This window comes from Sinocyclocheilus grahami, unplaced genomic scaffold (assembly GCF_001515645.1).
Source record: "Sinocyclocheilus grahami isolate Dianchi unplaced genomic scaffold, SAMN03320097.WGS_v1.1 scaffold85.1, whole genome shotgun sequence".
NCBI lineage: Eukaryota > Metazoa > Chordata > Actinopteri > Cypriniformes > Cyprinidae > Sinocyclocheilus > Sinocyclocheilus grahami.
In genome coordinates, this window is record NW_015505264.1 from 1,590,207 (window position 1) to 1,613,642 (window position 23,436).

General features: G+C 37.4%; 1 protein-coding gene across 3 annotated transcripts in view; it reads right to left on the reverse strand.

Annotated features, from left to right (window-relative positions):
• Positions 1–1,841: 1,841 nt before the first annotated feature.
• Positions 1,842–23,436, reverse strand: part of phldb2b (pleckstrin homology-like domain, family B, member 2b) — a 46,922-nt gene continuing 25,327 nt past the window's right edge. The window contains exons 9-26 of one of the 3 annotated variants that reach the window (XM_016274205.1): positions 23,215–23,355; positions 22,048–22,185; positions 18,386–18,514; positions 15,863–16,018; positions 15,239–15,349; positions 15,035–15,124; positions 14,625–14,759; positions 13,919–14,092; positions 13,048–13,218; positions 12,830–12,973; positions 11,923–12,028; positions 11,773–11,787; positions 7,685–7,883; positions 4,512–4,602; positions 4,031–4,177; positions 3,465–3,684; positions 3,273–3,358; positions 1,842–2,667 (exon numbers count right to left, since the gene is read on the reverse strand). In XM_016274205.1, coding sequence (XP_016129691.1) covers positions 2,527–2,667; positions 3,273–3,358; positions 3,465–3,684; positions 4,031–4,177; positions 4,512–4,602; positions 7,685–7,883; positions 11,773–11,787; positions 11,923–12,028; positions 12,830–12,973; positions 13,048–13,218; positions 13,919–14,092; positions 14,625–14,759; positions 15,035–15,124; positions 15,239–15,349; positions 15,863–16,018; positions 18,386–18,514; positions 22,048–22,185; positions 23,215–23,355 — 2,394 coding nt within the window. In that variant the 3' untranslated portion in view covers positions 1,842–2,526. The remainder of the gene's footprint in view (positions 2,668–3,272; positions 3,359–3,464; positions 3,685–4,030; positions 4,178–4,511; positions 4,603–7,684; positions 7,884–11,772; positions 11,788–11,922; positions 12,029–12,829; positions 12,974–13,047; positions 13,219–13,918; positions 14,093–14,624; positions 14,760–15,034; positions 15,125–15,238; positions 15,350–15,862; positions 16,019–18,385; positions 18,515–22,047; positions 22,186–23,214; positions 23,356–23,436) is intronic. The other 2 variants (XM_016274207.1, XM_016274208.1) reach the window with 2 other exon arrangements.

The window sequence follows — 23,436 nt, forward strand, 5'->3', positions numbered from 1 at the left end:
GGCATCAATTATCCTTAGACAGGTCGACGCTTGACAACATGGGGTCCTTCCCCCTCTAATATATTAGAATGTGTTCAATTCATTAATGTTATTATCACGCCAGAGGCGAGTGCACAAAAGTGTGTCCACACACATCTCATTGCAGGGAGAGCTATGAAAGAAATTTCGCCAAAACAACGGGAGGGAGAAATTGGGGGAAACTAAAGAGGGACATGATTGACGTAGGACGTAGATGGAAACAGGATGCTTTATTGGGAACACCGCAGCCCAAACACCTTCCTTAGAAAGTGCGGTTTTAAAGGGATCTGACAAATGATTTGCTTGGCTCGAGTTTGCACCTCCTCACGGGACAATCCTGCGTACACAGTATTCGCTCAAAATGAAGGACAAGTAAAGGACAGCATTCCCACATAAGAAAACCAAATATAGGACATTAATCATAGCAAGGATGATGTCAGGCAACCTAAACCCAGCATTCACATCCTAACAAGGCTGTACAAGAAAAATTAGAGCAGGCCTGCAGGGCTCAATACTCACGCACACGCCTGCTCGGAGGACGTTTAGGCCTAAATGATTATGCGCATGTAAATATTCAAATTTGTAGAACATCTGTTTATCTAGCGTCCTTTGGAGTGCAAAACGGGTTTATAAGTAATCAGACCTGGAAGAACACTCAATCTATGCAGTAATCCTGAACAAACTGACTAATCTACTCACCACCCTGTTATTACTCAAATCCTTAAATTGATTTCGGTCCAGCGTGTCTTGTTTGCCTGCGGGGCACGAGGTAATATGTCTAGATGGACGACTATATACTCTCAGGACATAGTCAAAGGTTTATCAAGTAGACAGAGATCATAAACGACATACATATGCAAAAATAAAGGTGCATGCATGGTAAACAAAAGTATAAATATAGGTCTCAAATGAGTATTAACAATATTCAAAACAGACTACTGGCTAATTCACAGATAAAAGCTTATGGCTAACATTTTCCGCATGGCTGTCGCCTCCTGCTGGTGGTAATGAAATGACATCTCAAATTCAGTCTGATTGGACTTGAACTAATAAAACCACACAAACTAGGAAATTAAGTACATGCTGTATTGCAGTACTGGCTTTAACTGAAGCTTAATTATCTTCTTAATGATCATTTTCTGATGATGTCAAACTAAATACAAGTAATCATAGCCTGAAAACAGGCCAAAAGCATTGAATACAGTTCATAAAAATGCAAAAGTTACATATGCATGATGATAAAATGATCAAGTATTATAAGACATACTAAAAACCTAGTCTTTGTGTAGTATAATTCTAAACAGAGTATGTTTTATCCTGTGTAATACCTGAACGACAAGCAGCTTTAGTGTTTCGGAAGTTGTGAGACTTTTGTAACGAATAACTGTAGTGTTAAAATAGCCACAAATGCGTGTCTTATAGCACGTTTGATTAATCTGAATGTGGAGTATAAAGGCATATATCAGTATAATATAGAACTGAAGGCACTGGCAAACACCAACACACGCATCTATACATAAACTCTATAGCGTGTGGTCAGTGTGCATTTAATCTTTGGCAGAACAGCTGACAGCTGTTTATATTATAATGTGTGTGTCCCTGAGGCCCTGTACACAAGGTAGCAAACAGACCACACACAACGTGGCACACTGGCACTAAATATCATTTAACACATCTTTCTCTCTGCACACAATCAGACGGACGAAATACCGTACGACATACACACAAAATAATAGGATGTGTGTTCCATTCCATCTTCTGGGCCGCCAAGCAAAAGCTCATGTTGCATAAAAAAATATATATAAAGGCAGCGAAGATGTTTTATCCTGTGTAATACCTGAACGGCAAGCAGCTTTAGTGTTTCGGAAGTTGTGAGACTTTTGTAACGAATAACTGTAGTGTTAAAATAGCCACAAATGCGTGTCTTATAGCACCTTTGATTAATCTGAATGTGGAGTATAAAGGCATATATCAGTATAATATAGAACTGAAGGCACTGGCAAACACCAACACACGCATCTATACATAAACTCTATAGCGTGTGGTCAGTGTGCATTTAATCTTTGGCAGAACAGCTGACAGCTGTTTATATTATAATGTGTGTGTCCCTGAGGCCCTGTACACAAGGTAGCAAACAGACCACACACAACGTGGCACACTGGCACTAAATATCATTTAACACATCTTTCTCTCTGCACACAATCAGACGGACGAAATACCGTACGACATACACACAAAATAATAGGATGTGTGTTCCATTCCATCTTCTGGGCCGCCAAGCAAAAGCTCATGTTGCATAAAAAAATATATATAAAGGCAGCGAAGAGAAAAGCTTCAATACTGTGGATTGAGATTGAAAAACTGATACGAACACAAAAATAATAAGATCAGTTCAGCGTTTGGGGGATTCAATACTGAAACCAGCATGTGAAAGAGTGCAGGTCAAGTCTAGTGGTTTTTAAGTCCAAACACTGCACATATTATTCCTTCTCTGCTGGCAGACAACATCTAAATCATGAACTGAGTGTATCCCTCTGCCCCCGTTACGATAACGTCCATCCATATTCTCATAGCTTCTGGAGAGGGCGCCACCATGTAGTAGATGCGATCATGAGTCTTCACACTGAACGTAAGTGAAGGGTTTGGACTCTGAGAAAGAGAGGAGAGAGGGGTAAGATTACAGTTTGGCCTCTAGGGGACAGCACTGAAACATTCAAACGGTCCCTGAAGGGCCACCGTCCTGCAGAGTTTAGCTCCAGCTTGCCTCAACAAACCTGCCTAGAAGATTCTAGGATATATTTTAAGACCTTTATTAGCTGGTTCAGGTGTGTTTAAATGGGGTTGGAGCTGAACTCTATAGGACAGTGGGCCTCCAGGAGTAGGATTGGACACCCCTGAATTAAAAAAAAAAAGTTTAATAAATATTTTTAATCCTTGTTTATTAAATAATAAATAACAATAATTATCTTATTATAGACTTGACTTTATTTTAAAAGTTATTTTAAAAACATTAGCCATTTATAGTTTTCATAATAAATGTCAATGTTAGCTGTTATTAATGATTTTAAATGTTCCATAAAATACATGTTATTAATAATATCAATAAATTATCAAATCAAAAATATCAAATGTTAAGCTAAATTTGAAATGACATTAAAAGAACATTTAAATATTAAAATGATTGTGCTTAAATATTTTAATTATTTTAACTTTTTTTATTATATTGATAATTATCAGTTGCAGAGGAAAAGTACCTTGTGGGCACTCTTTAAGTGGTCGTAATATACTTCCTCTATGGCCTGGAAATAAATCACTCCTTTCAGTTTGGCCTCGTGTTTATCTGAAACCGTACAAAAAGTATAAAAATCAATACTGATATCATTTCAATCGACCAACTTCAGGAGTGAATACGTGAAGGAAAAAATAAACAAATAAAAATAATTCACCTGCATAGTAGCTCAGGGTCCTGCGGTTACGGTCGAAGACAAACCAGCGCTTCTTCCAGGTTTTGATTTTGCCGCCCATCTTAATGAGGAAGCCCCTGCAGGTTTTCTCTGTGATGGAGACGTGGTAACAAGTCTCTGTGTTGTGGCCGGCCGAGTCGATGTGGCCACGAAGGTCGAAGTCGTCCTTTCTTACAGGTAGGTAGCGTGTGAGGGGACGAGACTGTGGCAGGGTCACATACAGTATAGGACATTAAGTATTTGTTAAAACTAGATTTTTTTTAGTTAGCTCTTATGTGGCTGCTAATATGTTCTGAGTGTTTTAACATGTTTCCATGTCGTTTCTAGTGTGTTATGAGGTTGATAATCTGTTCTGAGTGTTTTAACATGTTTCCATGTAGTTTCTAGTGTTATGAGGTTGATAATCTGTTCTGAGTGGTTTAGTATGTTGCTATGTGGCTTTGGGTTTCACTCATGTCTGTGATGTTATGGGGTGAGTTACAAAAATGTGTTCAAATCTTTAAGTTAAATACGAGTAATAGCAATGCATGTCTTAGCACAGAACTCACCTGTGCTCTCTGTTTCTCACGAAGTTTCACCTCTCTCTCGATGAGTTTCTGCCTCCTGCTGGTTTCTTCTTGCAGCCGTTTTTCTAGCTCTTCTCGCCGTCTCCTCTCCTCTTCAAGAGCCCTGCTCTTATTCTCCATCTCTCTCTCCTGAGACACATACAAATGACACTGTTCTGTACCGAAACAAGTTGCTTTTTAAAGCTGCACATAAGTAGTACTCTCCGTTCCAGCCTAAACTCCCATGAACGACATCAGAAACAGGAAGACCGACTCGTTTCCCACAGAGTCCCTGCATTCCAAGCCGAATTTGTTTCTGTTTATGGCTGACTGAGAAACTTCTAACAGAGCAAACAAGCTCACGGTTTAAGATCCGTGAAGCCAAATGGGGTTCATTTGGGTTTATGGCGTGCCGAAAGACTGGATTGTGAAACTGATGTCAGCTCTAGCAAGAAGTGGCAGGTTTGTGTGGCCGTTTCATTACCCTGTGTTCCAAGAGCCGGTGCTTCTCTGCCTGAGCCTCCCGGAGAAGATGTTCCATCTCCTCGATCTTGGAAACATTGGAGGTGCTGGCGCTGCAGAAAAAAAAATAGCCTATGAGATAAGGCATTACATTTAACTTTTCAGAGCGAATTCTACACCAAAGAAATCTCAACTAGGCATGTGCGAAGAATGCATACACTTGCAAATGTAAACATGTCCTATGTGCATTGGCATGTATGTATGTATATGCTGGAGAACACAGAAGGAACCAATAAAGCTGGTCAGCACTGGAACACATTAACTGTCCAGGCGTAGAGAGCTTGAGAGTGCGGCCCACAGTCTGACGTCTGATGATTTCCATTTAGATTTCAAAAAGAACACGTGGAATAGATCTGACCAGCCCCTCCTTTCAGTAAAACTTCAAATTTCCCCCTAAAACCTTCACCTCACTGCTTGGCTCTGCAATATCATCCTTAAAACCTTCACCTGTAAAGAATATATGGGAATCATCTTCCACGTCAAACCCTTTTGTCATTACTGGCATTCCCAAAACAGCTGTCCATAAAACAAAACATACCCTCCAATAATACACTTTCCAGTAACCGATAATGAACAAAGGCAACGACAGTTCTTGCAAACTACAAAAGAACTGAGCAAAGTTGAAGCCTAACTGGTTTTTGCATAAATTAAATGCAAACAATCAGCGTGCATAATTTTCTGTCAGATATGCAGATAAAAATCAACACATAACTGTTTAGGAGTTGACAAGCTCGCTATTGATGGTTAGATAGATGTCTGACGTCTGACGTCTGATGCTTTCCATTTAGATTTCAAAAAGAACACGTGGAATAGATCTGACCAGCCCCTCCTTTCAGTAAAACTTTCTGAACAAATTTCCCCCTAAAACCTTCACCTCACTGCTTGGCTCCGCAATATCATCCTTAAAACCTTCACCTGTAAAGAATATATGGGAATCATCTTCCACGTCAAACCCTTTTGTCATTACTGGCATTCCCAAAACAGCTGTCCATAAAACAAAACATACCCTCCAATAATACACTTTCCAGTAACCGATAATGAACAAAGGCAACGACAGTTCTTGCAAACTACAAAAGAACTGAGCAAAGTTGAAGCCTAACTGGTTTTTGCATAAATTAAATGCAAACAATCAGCGTGCATAATTTTCTGTCAGATATGCAGATAAAAATCAACACATAACTGTTTAGGAGTTGACAAGCTCGCTATTGATGGTTAGATAGATGGAAGAAAGAAAAGACCAAATCACAACTTATGCAAATATTAAACCGGAGGACTAATCAGAATTCCCTGAGCAGATTTCTAATTACTGTGCCAATCTTGCATACAAAGTAATTAGATTTTTCTAGATGTTTCTATGAACATGTGCTGAAATCGGCTGGTTTTGTTTTGGAATCTGGTGATGGACAGCTGTCAATCATTAACAAGATGCCTCTGCATGCATGATGATGAAGACTTTATAGTTCTTATAGCAGGATTACAAAAGCTTGTTTTGACACTTTGTTGTTGATTTACAAATAAAGATGCAATTCAAAGATGATCCAAAATCCAAATCGAGACAATCCCATCATGCAAACATCAAACCCATCATGCAAACCTGCTCCATTGTGTCTATAACAGATTTAAAATAAATAAAACAAATAAATGATTTTGTTCTTTGTTGTTCCATCCGATCGCCATACCATAACCGCTGGCCACCTTGTTTCCATCTTTTCCATTCCTCTGCACACATTGTATTCCTCTCATGTCCTTCATCAATCAGTTCTTTCATCTTTATGGTATCTTACCAGTGATGCCGGAGATGAACAGAGGTCATTCCTGATTTAGATCCCAAAGAACCAGTAGAGAGAAGTGGAACATAACACACAAAGACCCAAGAACAGCCTGAACCCGCGCTCTGCGGCTGATTACATTCAAACTGAGGGGAAGAAACCCTGAATCTGTTTCCTCTAACTGTTCCTGCTGTAACCTGAGTGTATCCATACCCGGAGCAGAGGAGGGGGTACCAACGGTCCTTCTCAGGCCCCTCAGAACTCATTCAAGCAAACCACTCAAATTACACAAGTGCCGATCTGCTGCCTCCTGCACACACACATGCATACAGCATAAACACACATCGCTCCAAGTAATGACCTCATGTGGTCTCATCTGTCAAAGTCTTTTCACTAAGGTCTTCAACTAGTCACTTTCAAACAGACTTGAGGTTTATGGTAACCTAGATGAGACCAGTCACCAGAGCATTCAAATACGGTTCCAGGATTTCAGTTGCTCTGTCTTTCTCTCTATTCTTTCCTCACACGTTGCCCTTGTTCTCAATATTTCATTCATTGTACCCCAGACAGAACGCTTGGCTTGAACTACAATAGGAGCTGTGGAAATGTTTTAAATTACAAAGACATGGTATGTGTCATGGGTTTATACGATCCATCTGTAGATCTGGAGAGAAACACTACAGTCTGAATCTAAGTGGGGACATACAATGGATTTCTACTGTTTTTATATAATATAAATACTCTTTATATTTTTTTTATTTATAAATTACATTTAAACTGAAACCACCATTCAGATGTTTGGGGTCGGTAAAATGTTTTTGAAAGCAGTCACTTAGGCTCAACAAGGCTGCGTTTACTTGATCAAAAATATGCAGATTTGGTACTAAAGAAACGGTTCTTATTATCAGTTTTGGAAAATGTTGTGCAGCTTAATATTTTTGTAGAAAGCGATTTTTATTTAGATTATTTGATTAATAAAGAATTCAATAGGACAGCATTAAAAAAAAAATAATTACACACAAATATAAATATAAATATATAAAAAAAATTAGAATATCATGAAAAAGTAAAAAATAAAAAAAATATTTATTTTTGTAACTTATTTCAAAAAGTGAAACATTCATATATTCTAGATACATTACATGTAAATTAAAACATTTCAAAAGTTTTTTTGTTTTAATTTTGATGATTAGAGCTTTTTCCCGAAACAAAATTCTTAAAATTAAAAAAAAAAAACCATACTGAAACTTCTAAAGGAAGTTTATATATACACACTATATAAATAGCTTTTCCAAAAATCCCCAGAGGCCAAACAAAGGTTTGTCAGACACAGACAGAAGACAGAAAAAAAAAAAACCTCCCTCACCTGGAGACGTTGTCGGGCGAACAGGCAGAAATGCTGGTTTCCATACTGTCTGAGCTGTCCACACTCAGCGTATCAAAGGCACGGCCGTTATCTTGGTAACCAAAAGAGTCTAGGTAGACGTTGGTTTGTGAGGATGCGTGGCCACTGAGGTCACTCAACCGCGTTCGGTGCTCCTCGCCAATGTGCTGCTGACTGTGCCCTGAGAAACATGTCAAAGAAAACATGAATTTAGCAATAATGAACACTATGAAATAACACCACATGACTTATCCTTCCTGTTTTTAGGGCTATCTCAGCTTTACCTGAGAGTGCAGCATCACTCCCAGGAGCAGATTCTCCATTCCTGCTGCCCAGCTCAGTTTCCTCTGGCCAGGCGCTGCCCGGGGCACCCTGGGGCCCTTTACTGTGCTCACAAAGACCAACCACCGTGCAATAATGTCCTGACAACACACACTACTGTTCAAAAGTTTGGGGTAAGATTTTTTTAAAAGAAATTAATACTTTTATTCAACAAGGATACATTAAATTGATCGAAAGTGACAGTAAGGACATTTATAATATTACAAAAGTTTATATTTCAAATAAATGCTGTTCTTTTGAATTTTATATTTGTCAGAGTTGCATCACAGTTTCCACAAAAATGCTATCAATAATGATAATAAGAAATGTTTCATGAGCACCAAATTATCCTATTAGAATGATTTCCATCATTCTGACACTGAAGACAGGAGTAATGATGCAGAAAATTCAGCGTTGCTATAACAGGAATAAATTACATTTTAAAATCTATTAAAATAAAAAGTTTAAACATTTACAATTCTAATAATTTCACTATTTTCCTGTATTTTTGATCAAATAAATGTAGCTTAGGTGAGCATAAAAATTGATCAAAAACACGAAATCTTACTGACCCCAAACTTTTGAATGGCAGTGTATGTAAGAAAATACCTTACTCCGATTCATAGATTGATCCCAAGCCCCTAATGATGCCCTTCTTCAGCTACAAGTCCAGAACAAATGATATTTGTGCTTAATATCGATTAAGATGCTGTCTCCTGAAGATACACTGTTTAACTTGTAGCTAGAACAACTAGTACAGCTAGAATTAACTCAGAGGTTATGAGACTTGACTCCACTACAACCTTGATAACATCAACCACATCGAGAAACAGCAGAGACCCGCCTCTCTGATGATCCGACCCAAGGGACCTTCAAATAAACCATCCGACAATAGTCAAGCTTTTCCTCTACAACAGTAAACTCATAATGCGCACATATTCAAAAAAGCTTTAGTGATTTAACAATCAAAGCTGGGGAATTAAAAAGAAAAAGTTCACAAATAAACCCACCAGGTCAGATATTTGTTTGAAAAATAGAATGGAAGCATTTCCTGTCCTTCATCATCCCAAAATTCTTCCACTATCTTCACAAAACAAATAAATAAATGCTGAAAGTTTCCACCCAGATGGAACAAACGCTTCCTATTGGAGGACATCAAGTCCTTATAAGGAGACTCACTTTAATTGGTCTTGATTGGCTTGTTTTGGTGATCCAGAGCCTTAAAGGTGGGGTAAGTGATTTTTCAAAAACGCTTTAGAAAACTGATTCTGGCCGAAGAGCAAAACAAACTTGTAGCTAATCAGCAGTAAGGGGCATGTCTACTCATGATGTGGAGGAGAGAGAGTTCAGTGCACAGGACGGACATTAGCCGAGCCGAGAGACAGAAAGATAGAGATGGCAGATAAAAAACAAAAAAAACAAAAGTGGAAAACGTCTGCGGAACAAACAAAGGCTTAAGGCAAGAAGTATGACCCGTGTAAATATCGAATCAGCTTTCCAGCAATGGAGAGAACTCAAGGAGCGGAAGGCCTGCGATCGGACGCCGAGGTTGCTTTGTTTCTTCTCGATAGGTAACACCGTGTCTGCGCCGCAACAGCTAAAGTCTGTCTAGTACACTGGACGCGACAAAGGGACCGTTGAAAATCATTTGAAATTTGTGTCAATATGTCAATATAACGCAGCAGCAGCTTTCTGTCAGGGATGTGTCGTGACCAGTGTGTCTCTAGACCAGTGTTTCCCAACCGGGGTGCAGTCTGTCGAGAGCAGGGGTGCCGTGTAAAAAAAATTTTTTTTTAATATTTTTAAATTGCTAAAATGTTCAAAAAAAGCAACTATTATATAATATCCATTTCTGATGTCGCCAATAATTAGAGATGCACTGAATTTTCGGCTGCCGAAAATTAGTTCACCGCTTAGGTTTCACTTTCACGTGGTGTGACACTCTGCGTATTATCCTGCTCTATGGGCGTGTGTGCTCCGCTCATTCGCTCCACTCGTATACCGTTCATGCGAATCGGAACAGCAAAGTCCACTCAAACATTGAGCCGACAGGAAACATCGATGTAATACAGTATCGTTTCTGTCTGCAATAGCCCTACTGTGTTGTAGCATGGGGTGGTAAATGGGCAACTCTGGTAACGCTGCCCTCTTATTCATTGATCTGCTAACCGCTCTGTTATGCTCACGTGTTCTGATAATAATAGCTTACTAGGACTAAACATTATTTGGATAATTGGTAAAAAAAAAAAAAATTTTTTTTTAAATATCTTAACCCTACTGTTAGACCTACCTGAAAAACTAAAAAGCAATTTATTTAATTCGAAGGCCTGTCGTTATTTTTTATTTGTGCTATCATTATTAATTTCTTTATTTGTTCTTATTTTATTACTGACTGCTTACTTGTCATTTTTTATTAAATTCAAAGTTTGAAATCAAGCTATCTCGTGCTACTGCACCAAAATTACCCCACTGTAAAATAAAATTTCCAAAGGGTGCCGCGACTAAAAAAAGGTTGGGAAACACTGCTCTAGACCATAAACAGCAGTGTGACATAATAATTAAAGTGCCCCTATTATGCCATTTTTACGGTTCCTAATATTGTTTCGGGAGTCTCCTACAATAGGATTACATGCACGCAAGGTCAAAAAACGCTTTCGTTTTCTCAAAATAAGCATTTAATATCACCTCGTTTTCCAGCGATTCTCAAATGATTTGTTTCGAAGCAGTTCAAAGATTCAGTCTCTCTAAACCCCTCCTTTCCGTGAGCCTGCTATGCTCTGATTGGTCAGATGGCCTAGTCTGTTGTGATTGGTCTACGGCATACAGCGGGGTCGGAAACGATACGCCTATTTCAATAGTTCTGTATTTTGAATGCACTATAGAAAATATAAACATCTATTATCATACTTACAGGTTGTGATTCAGTGGAGCAGCTTGTCCAAATAAACAGGATACTGATCCATCTTTCAACAGCAAGTGTTTTGTAAATCTCGCGTCGAACTTCCCGAGATTAAAGAAGCAGTCGTCAGTAGAATGACGTGTTTGTGGGCGGGGTCAAGTTGTTCACAGCCGGCCAACATAGAACATAGGCACGCATTATGCAAATGTGTTACCCCGTGATGTGTAGCCGTCACGGAAGTGGGATTAGAATTACTAACGACTCATTTCAGCTGTACAGAGTCGATTCTTTATTTTGGGAGACGCTAACTTTATCTATCGTGCACTTTCAGCTTTACAACTTTGCAGATCGTTTACATTCACATACAGCTACATTACACACTGCATAAAAGGCAATATTGGAAATGGCATAATAGGGGCACCTTAAAGTCTATGAATAGAAATAAAACAAAAACAAATGACTACAGACAGACCTCATCATGCAGGACTGAATTACTAGAATAACATCACACCATTGTATGAAACAAACCATCTCATGCCTTTGTAATGTGTATAAAATAGCAGCTTTATTTCATACAAGATTCAACCTTGTCTAATAAGACCCATAAAAGGCCCTGGTGAGTCAAACAGTGCATGAAATTGAAGAAACGCTACAGGTTTCTCCATTTCAGTGAGACCAGACACATTAAAAGCAATGAGAGTTGGGTTGATATCAGCCAATGACCAAGGCAATGAATGTCTCCCAAAGGAGGACATTTTTCACCAGAGAGGACAGGGTAAGAGACTTTGACATTATTTGAATAGAAATTATATAACAGGCAATCGAGACTACTGTAGGCAGACTACTGTACCTTTCTTAGATTTGCCTGCAGGATAGAGAAAGTAATTCAAGATTAGGTAACGTTTGACTTATAAAGCATCACTTTTGATGTGTGATTTATGATGTAATGCAACATAACACTGTATATTTTAAACAGTGTGTTTGAGGTGGAGAGCCCTACCCTTGTGCAGGCGGTGCGTATCCATGTGCGTCTCTTTAGGGGAGATGGCAAGGGCTCGATTCAACACACTCCCACAGCTGGAGCTTTGAGCTAAAGGGGGATGGGACTAAACACAGGGGGTGATGTTAGAGTGAGTTTTTACTTCATACATACAGTATCATTCAAAAAATTTGAGTTTAGGAGGATGTTTTTTGAAAATTATAAATGTAAAATTATAAATGTCTTTGTCACTTGAATAATTTAAAGCATCCTTGCTAATTAAATGTATTAATAAAAATAAAAAAATCTACAGTAGTGTATAGTTACAAATATCTGGATGCTTTCCATTTTTTTGTTATATTATATTATATTGTATTAACCAAGAAGATAATATTTGCGCAAATGAGTAAAATATTTTCAGATTTGAACTTCAACTAAATGAACAAGGAACAATTATTTATAATTAATTTTACTTCAATTCACCAAAACAATTCAAAATAATAATAAACAGCAACATTTACAGATATACATTTAATAAAACATTGTAAAGTATGCCAGGAACTTAAAAGTTACTACATAAGCTATTACAAAACCGGATAGTCTTTGGGAAACATAAGGGCCAAATAATATTTAATATTTTTTAATTATTAAAAAATATATATTTTTATTATGAGTAATATCATCTTGACAATCACAGATTTAGGTCAAATTTAATAAATGCAAACAAAATAGTGAATACATAGTAAAAAAAATCATCCAGTGCATATCTAGTTTATCATGACCATATTTTATTTATTTGGTCCTTGGCATTGAACAGGATGTTTTTGGCAACTGTACATTTAAGACTATAACAAATTCTATATAAATGCAATAAATAATAATGCAAATGAGTGACTTCTAAATATGTAAACTTATAATGTATTCTTACTTTAGAGGGTATGTTACGACCAAGTGTGGCACAGGTGAACTGTGGGGTTATGGTGGTCTGGGTCTTCTTCCGAGGAAGAGTGTCACTCAAATGAGCTCCGCCTCCCTTACCGTACCGCTTCCTTTCTTCTAGGGTGCGGAAATGCTGAGGAACAGAAGGTTAAAGGTAAGAAATGTCTCTAATAATTGCACTCATACATACATACTCGCAAGGTTTACCTGTCTGTGACAGCGCTGTTTTTTGGCAGGTAGAGGAGGAGGAGGAGGAGAAGGGTTGAGGAAGGTGACCATGTCTTCAGGCCAGTGCACAGAGGGAGGTTTAGAATTGGGACGAGAACATGCAGTGAAAGAGGAAGAAGGGATGGAGGACGACAGTGGACAGGAAGAGTGCTTTGGAAAAGAGAAAATCCGAAAATAAGGATGCGAGAAGAAGGTGGGCTATAGTTTGCTTAAAGGGGACACATCATAAAAAAAAAATTAATTTGCTTTGATGTTTTACGCTAAAAGGGCAAAATTATGAATCTGGACAAATAATGATAACTAACAACAACAATATTATTATTATTATATATCAGTATGATATGACCTCTTAAATAAAAAAAAATCTAAGAGAAACTGAATAAAATTATAATAATATAATCAATATTAATTTATAAAAATTTACAAAAAAATTAAAAATTAATTTTTATAAATTATTATATTATTAGTAATATATTTAATTAATAATAATTTTGAATATTATATATAGTATTATTATTATATAGTAGAATAATATGACATCTAATTGAAAACAAATCTAAGAGATTATTTGATTTCCCTAGTAAGGAAATTTAATAAATTAAATATAATTAAAATAAATAATAATAATTATTATTATTAACATTATTATATTTGTGTGTATATGACCCCTTTAATTTAAAAAGAATCAGAGAAAGGGAATCAAATAATAAATAATTCACACAATACAAATACCTTGAAATCCCACAGTGACCATGTAACATGATGACCTTTACTCACTTTACAATACTTGGCGTGTGCACACTAAATCCAAACTAATTCCTAACACACATAAACCATCCTGATCACACACCTCACCCTCTCCTGGCAGGGCAGTGCTCTCCGCAGGACTGGGTTCAGGGCTGGGGTCAGTCCCTGTGGCAGGGGCGTCAGGAGAGGAATGGGCTTGGGTGGGGAGGGGGGCTGGGGTGGGATCTACCCCCAGCTGACAGTACAGTTCATTGATCTCATTGACTGTAACATAGCCCTGGAACAAACCATTCGGAAAATGGGGGGGAAGAGGGGTGAATAGGAAAAAAAACATACATTCAAGTAGGTTAAAATGATTAATGACAAGCATATTAATAACAGATTAATCACAAATTTGGGAAAGATAAATAAATGAATACATTTTAAAATTAAATTAAATTAAAAAAAGATTAAAATTGTTTTTAATAAAAAAAACGTGAATCATTAAATACTAAAAAAAATATTACAAATGTAATGAAATTAAAAATTACATTTACAACAAATAAATAACAGATAAATTAGTAAAATAAAAATAAAAGTTAATTTTTTAATGAAATAAATAAATAATTCAGTTAATGTTGAAGCAATCTAAACAAAAACCTCCAAGGAATTTGAAGCACTGATAAACCAGTAAAAGAGTAAATAATTAGAGGTTATTTTAAGAGCATTAGAAACTTAACTACCAGAGGAGGCGGCATGTTAGGAGGTATTTTGGAAAGCAGCAGACAAGCAACATACATTATCTTGCATGCACACTGCTAGTGCGTTACCTCAGCATTTTTGATAGTCAGAGAGGAAAGAAGAGAAGAAAACATCAGGAGGTCAGCAGGAAGTGGAGACAGGGTTTTGTGGGCATGGCAAAATTCACTATGAGGTGGACACACGTCAGCCAACTGGAAGCAATCCTGGAATACAGGGGAAAAGACCCTGTTTCCACGGTGAGGAAACACAAACAACCCTCTGCAACTAAAGATTTCCAGGTTGCAAGAGTCGTGATGAGGGCATGGGTGAAAAGCGATCACAGTGAATACTTCCTTATTTACTGTAGATCCATTCATGGTGTTATAGTAACCTTTTGGGGCAGCCACACATGGTTGAAGTACTCGTGCCCAAAACACATGTGCAGTCCAAGAGAAGGTTTGCTCTATTCACATAGAACACACAATCCTGTCAGACGTACCTCCTTCATACTGATGGGACTGACAGGGAAACCCAATGCCCCAGTGAGCTCAGAATATTTCTTCTCCAAGCTGACAAGATTCTCCTTTTCCTGGAAAAAAACGAGAAAGTCTGTCATGATTCAGAAGCACTAATAACTACTTTCAATAAAGGGTGCAAAAAAGGCAGTGTAGCATGGATTTCTAGTAATATTACACAGACATACCCGCCGCAGCATCATCTGAAGATTGTTCTTTTCCTTCACAAAGTTGTCTTTGTCCCTCTGAGCCTGCTGGGAAATCTGGGTGTACTGTTTCTTCAGGGCCAGCAGCCTCTCCTAAAGGTGTCACACATATTAATGTGTTGGAATTATCATATTTACAGATTTACTTTGAGCCTCAACTTTGGAGACGAGCCAAATAGAAAAACACTGTAGAAGCTAACTACACTCTCAAAAATAAAGGTGCTTCATGATGCCATAGAAGAACCTTTTTGTCTAAATGGTTCCATAAAGAACCTTCAACATCTGAAGAACCTTTCTGTTTCACAAAAGGTTCTTTGTGGCGAAAGAAGGTTCTTCAGATTACAAAAAGGTAAGAAAGAGATGGTTCTTTAAATAATCTTTGACTGAATGGTTCTTTGTGGAACCAAAAATGGTTCTTCTATGGCATCACTTGAAGAACCGTTTGAAGCACCATTATTTTTAAGAGTGTAGTATTGGTTAATTTGGTCTTTATATAAGCCTTATAAAAGCCTTTTCTCTTTCCGTCCATCAAATCATTTAAATGCACAAAGTTCTTACTCATAAGAACTTGCCAGGATGACTTGAAGGCACCAACAGGAAACTCACCTTCCGTGTGACGGTGCTCCTCTGGTGTTCTGCGATCTCCCTGAGAATATGATGGGTCTGAGTCTCTTTCTCCTCATCCTGACGACTCTCTCGTTCCAGCTGTTGAAACTCTAGGTCTTCAAACCGCTTGGTCTCCACCTCTAGCGTCTCTGCATCCTGATACACAAAGACATGCTGGTCTAGATCTATATCTTCAAAGTGTAAAGGAAATTAAGTCGTAATACTCCCACAGTTCAACAAGACTCAAAGAAACCAACAGCAGTTCACACCAAATCCCCTCTGCTCCAGCAGCCTCCCCAGGGTAGGAGACAGGGGTTAAGGTTTCACTCTGCTGGAAGCAGGCCAATAACTGCTATAAACATGCGCCGCGACATGCCAGTGAACAGAGGACCAGCCACAATTTTCACCCATCACCACTAACCTTTAGAGATCAATCACGTCAACACTCACATAACATGACCTTCTGCGACATAAAGAAACTTTGCAGCCATTCCACGTCATCACTGAAACAGCTACTGTATGCCACACTTTCATTCAAGGCCTGCCAGCTTTAAATAACCTAGTTCTTTCCTATAACTTAATTAACATCTCATGTGGTCACTATCAGGGATTGTGTACCAACCCATCAGGGTGAATCCCATGAAACTTATGAATGAGACATGGGACAAAGAAATAAGAAATGATATTTGTAGATTTTTAGCATTCTGACATTATTTTCATGACAATTAAGCACCCCTCCCCCCATGAAAAAAAAGAAAAAAATAATAATCATGATCACTAATATACAGTATACTAATTAAAATAAATATAGAAATTCAGAAAGCACTACATTTTATTAAAGAATTAAATTGAGAATTTAGATTAATCTGAAGAAAAATTGTATTGTAAAATATTTAGAATAATTTAATAAAAATAGTTTGTCAATATCACATTTATATCTAAATAAAATATAAAAAACATATTACAGCTGGTTGTAGTTAACTTGATTTACTAAAACTAAAATAAAAATTTACTAGTGCTGTCAAACGATTAATCGCATCCAAAATATGTATTTGTTAACATAATATGCGTGTGTACTGTGTATATATAAATACACGCATGCATATATATTTAAGACAAATGTTATGTTTATATATTAAATATGTATATATAAGTTATATGAATGTAAATATATACATATATTATGTATGCAAAAACTTATTTTGGATGCGATAAATCGTTTGACAGCACAAAATTTTACACAAACTATATCAACATACTAAACTAATAAAATGATAAAAATAAAATTAAAATGGAAAATACTAATTCCAAATATTAAACTATAAATCTCAATGATGCTAAAATAACATAATAAATAATAATTACAATGCGTTACAATAATGAGGATGAGATTTTTTCGGATTATAGTAATGTAAATTTGGTGGGGTGTTCATAATATTTGCAAATGCACAAACTTAATTACTATTAATAAAATTAAATTAAAAATGTAATCAAATGTATCTTATTATAACATTATTTTTATGACACGTAAGCACCCTCCCCCTACAATTTTTCAATATTGTAATGCAAAAAAAAAAAGAAAAAGAAAAATGGAAAAAAAATTAAGGGAAAAAAATATATATATATATATAATAATCATGATCATTAATATATACTAATATAGTCTTTTGATTTTGGAGAATCAAATATGACCCATCAGTGCCAGGAGCAATATTTTGATTACCGTATTGGCCCGAATATAAGACGACCCTGATTATAAGACGACCCTCCTTTTTCCAGATGTGCCTTTTGGAAAAAGGCTTTTTAAAAACTAAATCTTGTTTTTTCTCAGTAAAACAAATTTTGTCTTCAATTATTTTCATATTGCATATTTTTCCTATTTTAATTTTTCTTTTGAAAATATGGTAAAAACTGGTAAAATGTACCAACAATCACATTTAAAAAAATATACACTTTTTGATATACCATAAAAAAACTAAAACAGGTAGCCCATCTGAATTAGGACATTTAGGCTATCCATCTAATAGTAGCCTACCAAAATCTTATTAACAGTAGAAGCTAAATCTTACTGTAGTCTTCAAATCTGGGTACCGCATTACGTTTTAAAATCACAAAGGGAGTTTGGTCCCATCAGGCTAACGTGACAGTCACGACTCATGCAGCTGTAAGCTTTTCTGCTTCTTTTGTTTTTACTCGCAATCTTTACAACACGCATTACATTACGTATTTCATGCCACACTCGTTTTATGCGTATTTGGCGCCACCTATTGTTGTGGGTGTATTATTGACATGTCAAAGTCTAGACCCTAAATATTCGGGTCAATACTGTATATCATTTTTTTTAATTATTCAAAAACATTAAGCAGTACATTACAGACATACAGGAAGCGCATGCGATATAAGAGAAGAAAGCCAGCCGAAATGTCTTTCATGGAGGTGAGACAAATGCAAGCACTAGGGATGAAGAGGACAAGGACCCGGTTATGAGGAAGAGGCGGATGAAGGCTGTGTGTGAGTACTGACCCTGCAGAGCTGCAGCTGAAGTTGCTCTTTCAAGGCTTCGGGGCAGGTGTCCAACTGAGTCTTCTGCTCTGCAAGCAGATGCGCCAGTCGCTCTAACTTTACATGCTCCGCATCTAGCTTGGCTTTGTCCTGCACGTATGTGTATAGGATGCAGGGAGAGAGGAGAGAAGGGTTAGTGCTGGCGCAGGTGGGGTGGGCAGGGTTAGTTACTACACAGTCAGCAACAGCACAAGTGAGGCATGATGGATGTGGAGGTGTTGAATTAAATGAAGAACATGAAAATGCAGGAAAATGACAGCTGACGTTATCAACACTCAAGAAACTGAAAAAAATACCTCAGCAATCGGTTCGAACTGAACTGAAATTAACAAGTGGCCACTTTGCATGTTAACAACACTGCAAAGAATGGCCTCAAGTGGCGGTAACAGCAATTTGATAACAGACACCAATGTTCAATAACCAAAATCCTACTAATAATCAAAGCAATTCTTGCATCAAGTAATATTATGCAACTGTAGGTGGATTATGGTTGTCAAGAAACAAAACGCATTAATATCGCATTCACTTGATCGGTTCCAAAACCTAGCAAGCTTTCTTGTTCTACTGCCTACATAGGCAGCATCCCAATTGCAATCAAATTTAATAAGTGAACAAATCAACCGTCCTCTTTAAGAGTTAGTGCATCAGAAATGGACCGTCATCTAAAGGGTTTGTATCTCAAGTGTCTCCGCAGCTGCCAGGTTAAATGAATGAATGAGCCGGAAGTCAGGCTGAACTTGAGACGCAGGTGCCAGGATTTCCACCAGCTCTTGGGTTAGAAACCCCATCAACACAGTGTGTGGTGTCACTAGGTTTAGCAGAGGTGTATTTAGAGCAGAGCCGGGATTACCAACTGTGACATGGACTGAGAGGCTGCCAGGAAGTGTGTGTGTGTGTGTGAGAAATGCAAATTAATCTAAGGCTCTATAATTCATATTTCAAAAGTAATAATATGCATTGTAAACTTAACATTCTGCATACAAAGGTGCTGGTAGAGATACTTTGAAACCATAGCTTAGCATAACTAAATAAAGCTACCTTTTAAAAAAGTCATTAGCAACACTAGAAGCAAAAGTAGCCAACTGCACTAAAAGCTATTTATGGGGGCAATGTCTTTTAAAGGGATAGTTCACCCAAAAATGAAAATTCTGCCATTAATTACTCACCCTCATGTCGTTCCAAACCTGTAAAAACCCAAACTCAATTGTGTTCTTTGGAACTCAATTGAATATATTTTTGATGAAATCCAAGAGCTTTCTGACCCTCCATAGACAGCAACGCAACTACTTAGTTCAAGGCCCAGAAAGGTAGTAAGGACATCGTTAAAATGGTCCATGTGACATCAGTGGTTCAACATTTTATGAAGCTATGTGCGCAAAGAAAACACAAATAATGACTTTATGCATCAATTTATTCTCTTTCATGTAAAATTATGGTTGATGTCACATGGACTATTTTAATGATGTCCTTACTTTGTTTCTGGGCCTTGAAAGTGTCAGTTGCATTGCGGTCTATGGAGGGTCAGAGAGCTCTCAGATTTCATCAAAAATATCTTCATTTGTGTTCTGAAGATGAACAAAGGTCTTATGGTTTTGGAACAACAGGGCAAGTAATTAATGGCAATTTTCCTTTTTGGGTGAACTATCCCTTTAAAGGGGTCATATGATGCAATTTCAATATTTCCTTTCTCTTTGGAGTGTTACAAGCTCTTGGTGCATAAAAAAAGATCTGTAAAGTTGCAAAGACTAAAGTCTCAAATCCAAAGAGATATTCTTTATTAAAGTTGTGAAAGCGAAACTACTTTGTTTGGCCTTCCAAAAGAGGACGATATTCACTTCGTCATGCCTGGAGCTGATCCGTGCTGGTCGCTGAGGAAATACATCAACTTTGCGCTGTCGATCGCTAGATCGGCTTTCACTGTGGACGAAGCAGAGTCCAGCCTGGGGTCGTCACATGTGGTAGCCGCAAGCCCACCGGTCGCGATGTTCTCAAGCCTGCCCGCTGCCGTTCACTCAAGCCGGCCTCCGCTCACTCTAGCCCGCCGTGTGTTTCGTTGTGAAAGCGAAACTACTTTGTTTGGCCTTTCAAAAGAGGACACGACTAGAAATCAGTGGTTAAGTTGTATTTACAACACTGTTCCAGAACAGTTCAACCCAAATATTCAGATGTTCTGACTTACAGACTGTAAGTACGTTTTTATATTTAAAGAATTTTAAATAAATTTACGCGAGTTGAGCAGTGTAGAGTAGCACTTGTTGTTTGTCATTTCTCCGATCACAAATGCAGACATGGTTTTATGTTTACGCGGTGCAATGCAACGCAACGCGTAAAAAGACAGTATAAGTCATTACAATACGTAATTATGTCCCCACTGGATGCAACAAATGCCTCGTTTATAATGGGTTTTAATGTTTTTGTCTCGTCGCTCCGGCCAGACAGGGCATCACAATCTGGTAAGGGGCGTAACATTTCCGTCACACGCTTGAGGTATTCGGCCAATCATAACGCACTGGATAGCTGGCCAATCACAGCACACCTCGCCTTTCAGACCGATGAGCTTTGTAAAAATCTACACGTTTCAGAAAGGCAGGGGGATAGAGGAGAAACAATACTGTAAAGTATGTGGAAAATGATGTGTTTTTTTAACCTTACACCGCATAAACACATTTCATTACACCAAATACACAAAATAATGTTCTTTTTAGCAACATCATATGACCCCTTTAAATACATTTCCATCTGATAATACAACTTAACTACATTTATCTGGCACAAAACCCAACAAAAACCCAAAAATACCCTAATAATAATTAGGGTAACATAAATCTACAATAAAAATTAATAATGAAACAATGCATAAACTCTTTAACAGACTCAAAACCAATGATGCACAACAGCAATTGGCTACAAAATACCACACAAGCTCTACACATTGGACCTTAAATAAGTAATTCATTTTGGTATATTGAAGTTTGATTTTCTTTAAAAGAAGTTACTTATGCATACAATGGCTGCATTTATTTGGTAAAACAGTAATATTGTAAAATATTATTACCATTTAAACAGTATTTTAACATTTTTAATTGATTTATTCCTGTGATGGCAATTTCAGCATCATCACTCCAGTCTTCAGTGTCACATGATCCTTTAGAAATTATTATAATATGCTGATTTGCTGCTCAAGAAACATTTCTTATTATTACCAGTGTTGAAAACGGTTGTGCTTCTTTTTTCTGCAAAGGGTAATACCTTTTATTCAGGATTCTTTGATTAAAAAAGATCAAAAGAATTTATTTGAAATGGTAAAGACATTTATAATGTTACAAAAGATTTCACTTTTGATCAATTAAATGCATCCTTGCTGAATAAAAGTATTCATCTCTTTAAAAAGAAAACAAAAAAAATCTTACTGCCCCCAACTTTTGAACAGTAGTATAAATAAAATAGTACACTTTTGATAACTATGTGAACTGTCTGAATGAACTAAATCCTTAAAAATGAATGACTACTGTACACACCAAAAGAACGGACAGTTTAGGAGAGCGCATTTGAGTTAAATTAGTAGCGTCAGCAGGTATAGTCAAGTACTCCCATTGATATACAGACTTTATCATGGCACATACCTGAGATTTTTCCGTCTGTGCTTTGTTCTCAATGTCAGCCATCTTCTCTTTCAGTTGCTCCAGAGCGTCTTTCTCCTGCTGTAGCTGAGCCATCTCCGAATCCTGCTCGCCTTCCAACAGAGCGCGCTCCACTTCCAACTAAACACACACAAAAACTTGTACTTAATTTTTTACTCAATCTAAAGTTCACTGTCACTTACAGTAACTACTGCAACAATTTCAATGATTTCGTGGCAAACAGTGGTGTCTTGTCACTACGATCTGGACCACCTAGAAAGTGCCTCATTTCACACAAATAAAAAGAGGCCCACGTTCTAAACCCATAAAAGCCCAACCTCATAAAACTAGAGCACAACACTGACATTCTGGGTTTACTGAATGGGATTGTAATGGAACAGCTGACTTAGCAGGAACTGCTGGCTCAAGACTAACCTACCTACGTAACATTAATCAAGAGATGGGAGGCCTTTAAGGCCAACTTCGCAATAGCTTTCTCTTGTGCTTTGGACTTTATGAACAACTTTGCAGTGTCTACTGTAAAGAGGGCATAGAAATAGGATACTTTCTTATGTTCAAAACCAACTTGACAGGGTGAAAAACAATGGAACAGAAGCAATTTGCAAGAATCAAGACACCATCAAGTAGGCCAGATAGAAAAAAAAAGTCAGCTAAGCTCTTAAAAATATTCTTTATCATCTATGGTTCCATGAAGAACCTTTAAATTCCATGCAACCTTTCCATTGCACAAAAGGCTCTTTATAATGAAAAATGGTTCTTTAGATTTTTTAAATATTCTTTATGTTCTAAATTTACCTAGGCCTCCTAACCTCAGTAGATTGTTATGGAGAGAAAAGAACAAAAAGGAGAAATGAGGATGACAGGAAGGGAAAATGTATTACAGTGGAGGAGCATTAAAATATTGAAATCGAATCAGGAATTAAGTGCATCATTAAAAGGGAAAAACAGAGAATATGAGGCTTTAAGTGAGAGAAAGTAAAACAGATTTATTCTTGGCAGTTCAGACCTCCATGTCTAGCTGTGGTCCTCATCACTGCTCCTGATTACTTTGCCACATGCACAACTCTCCCACACAAACACTCTCCCTTCACTACTCCCACCATCCCAGATCTCTCCCACTTCCTCCATGACCTGATGTGTCTACTGTACCTCTCTGATGGACTCCTCCATCTGGTTGTCCAGGTCTTTGATCTTCAGCTCTAACTCTTCCATATTGTTCAGGACCTGGATCCTCTCCTCCTCTATACGTCTCACGTCCAGCTTCAGCTGTGTGTCATCCTCAGCAGTCTGCTGAAGACACGATAATGTAAGCAACCACACAACTATACTGAACAATGTAATAAAAAGTAAAATACATAAAAGACATTAGGT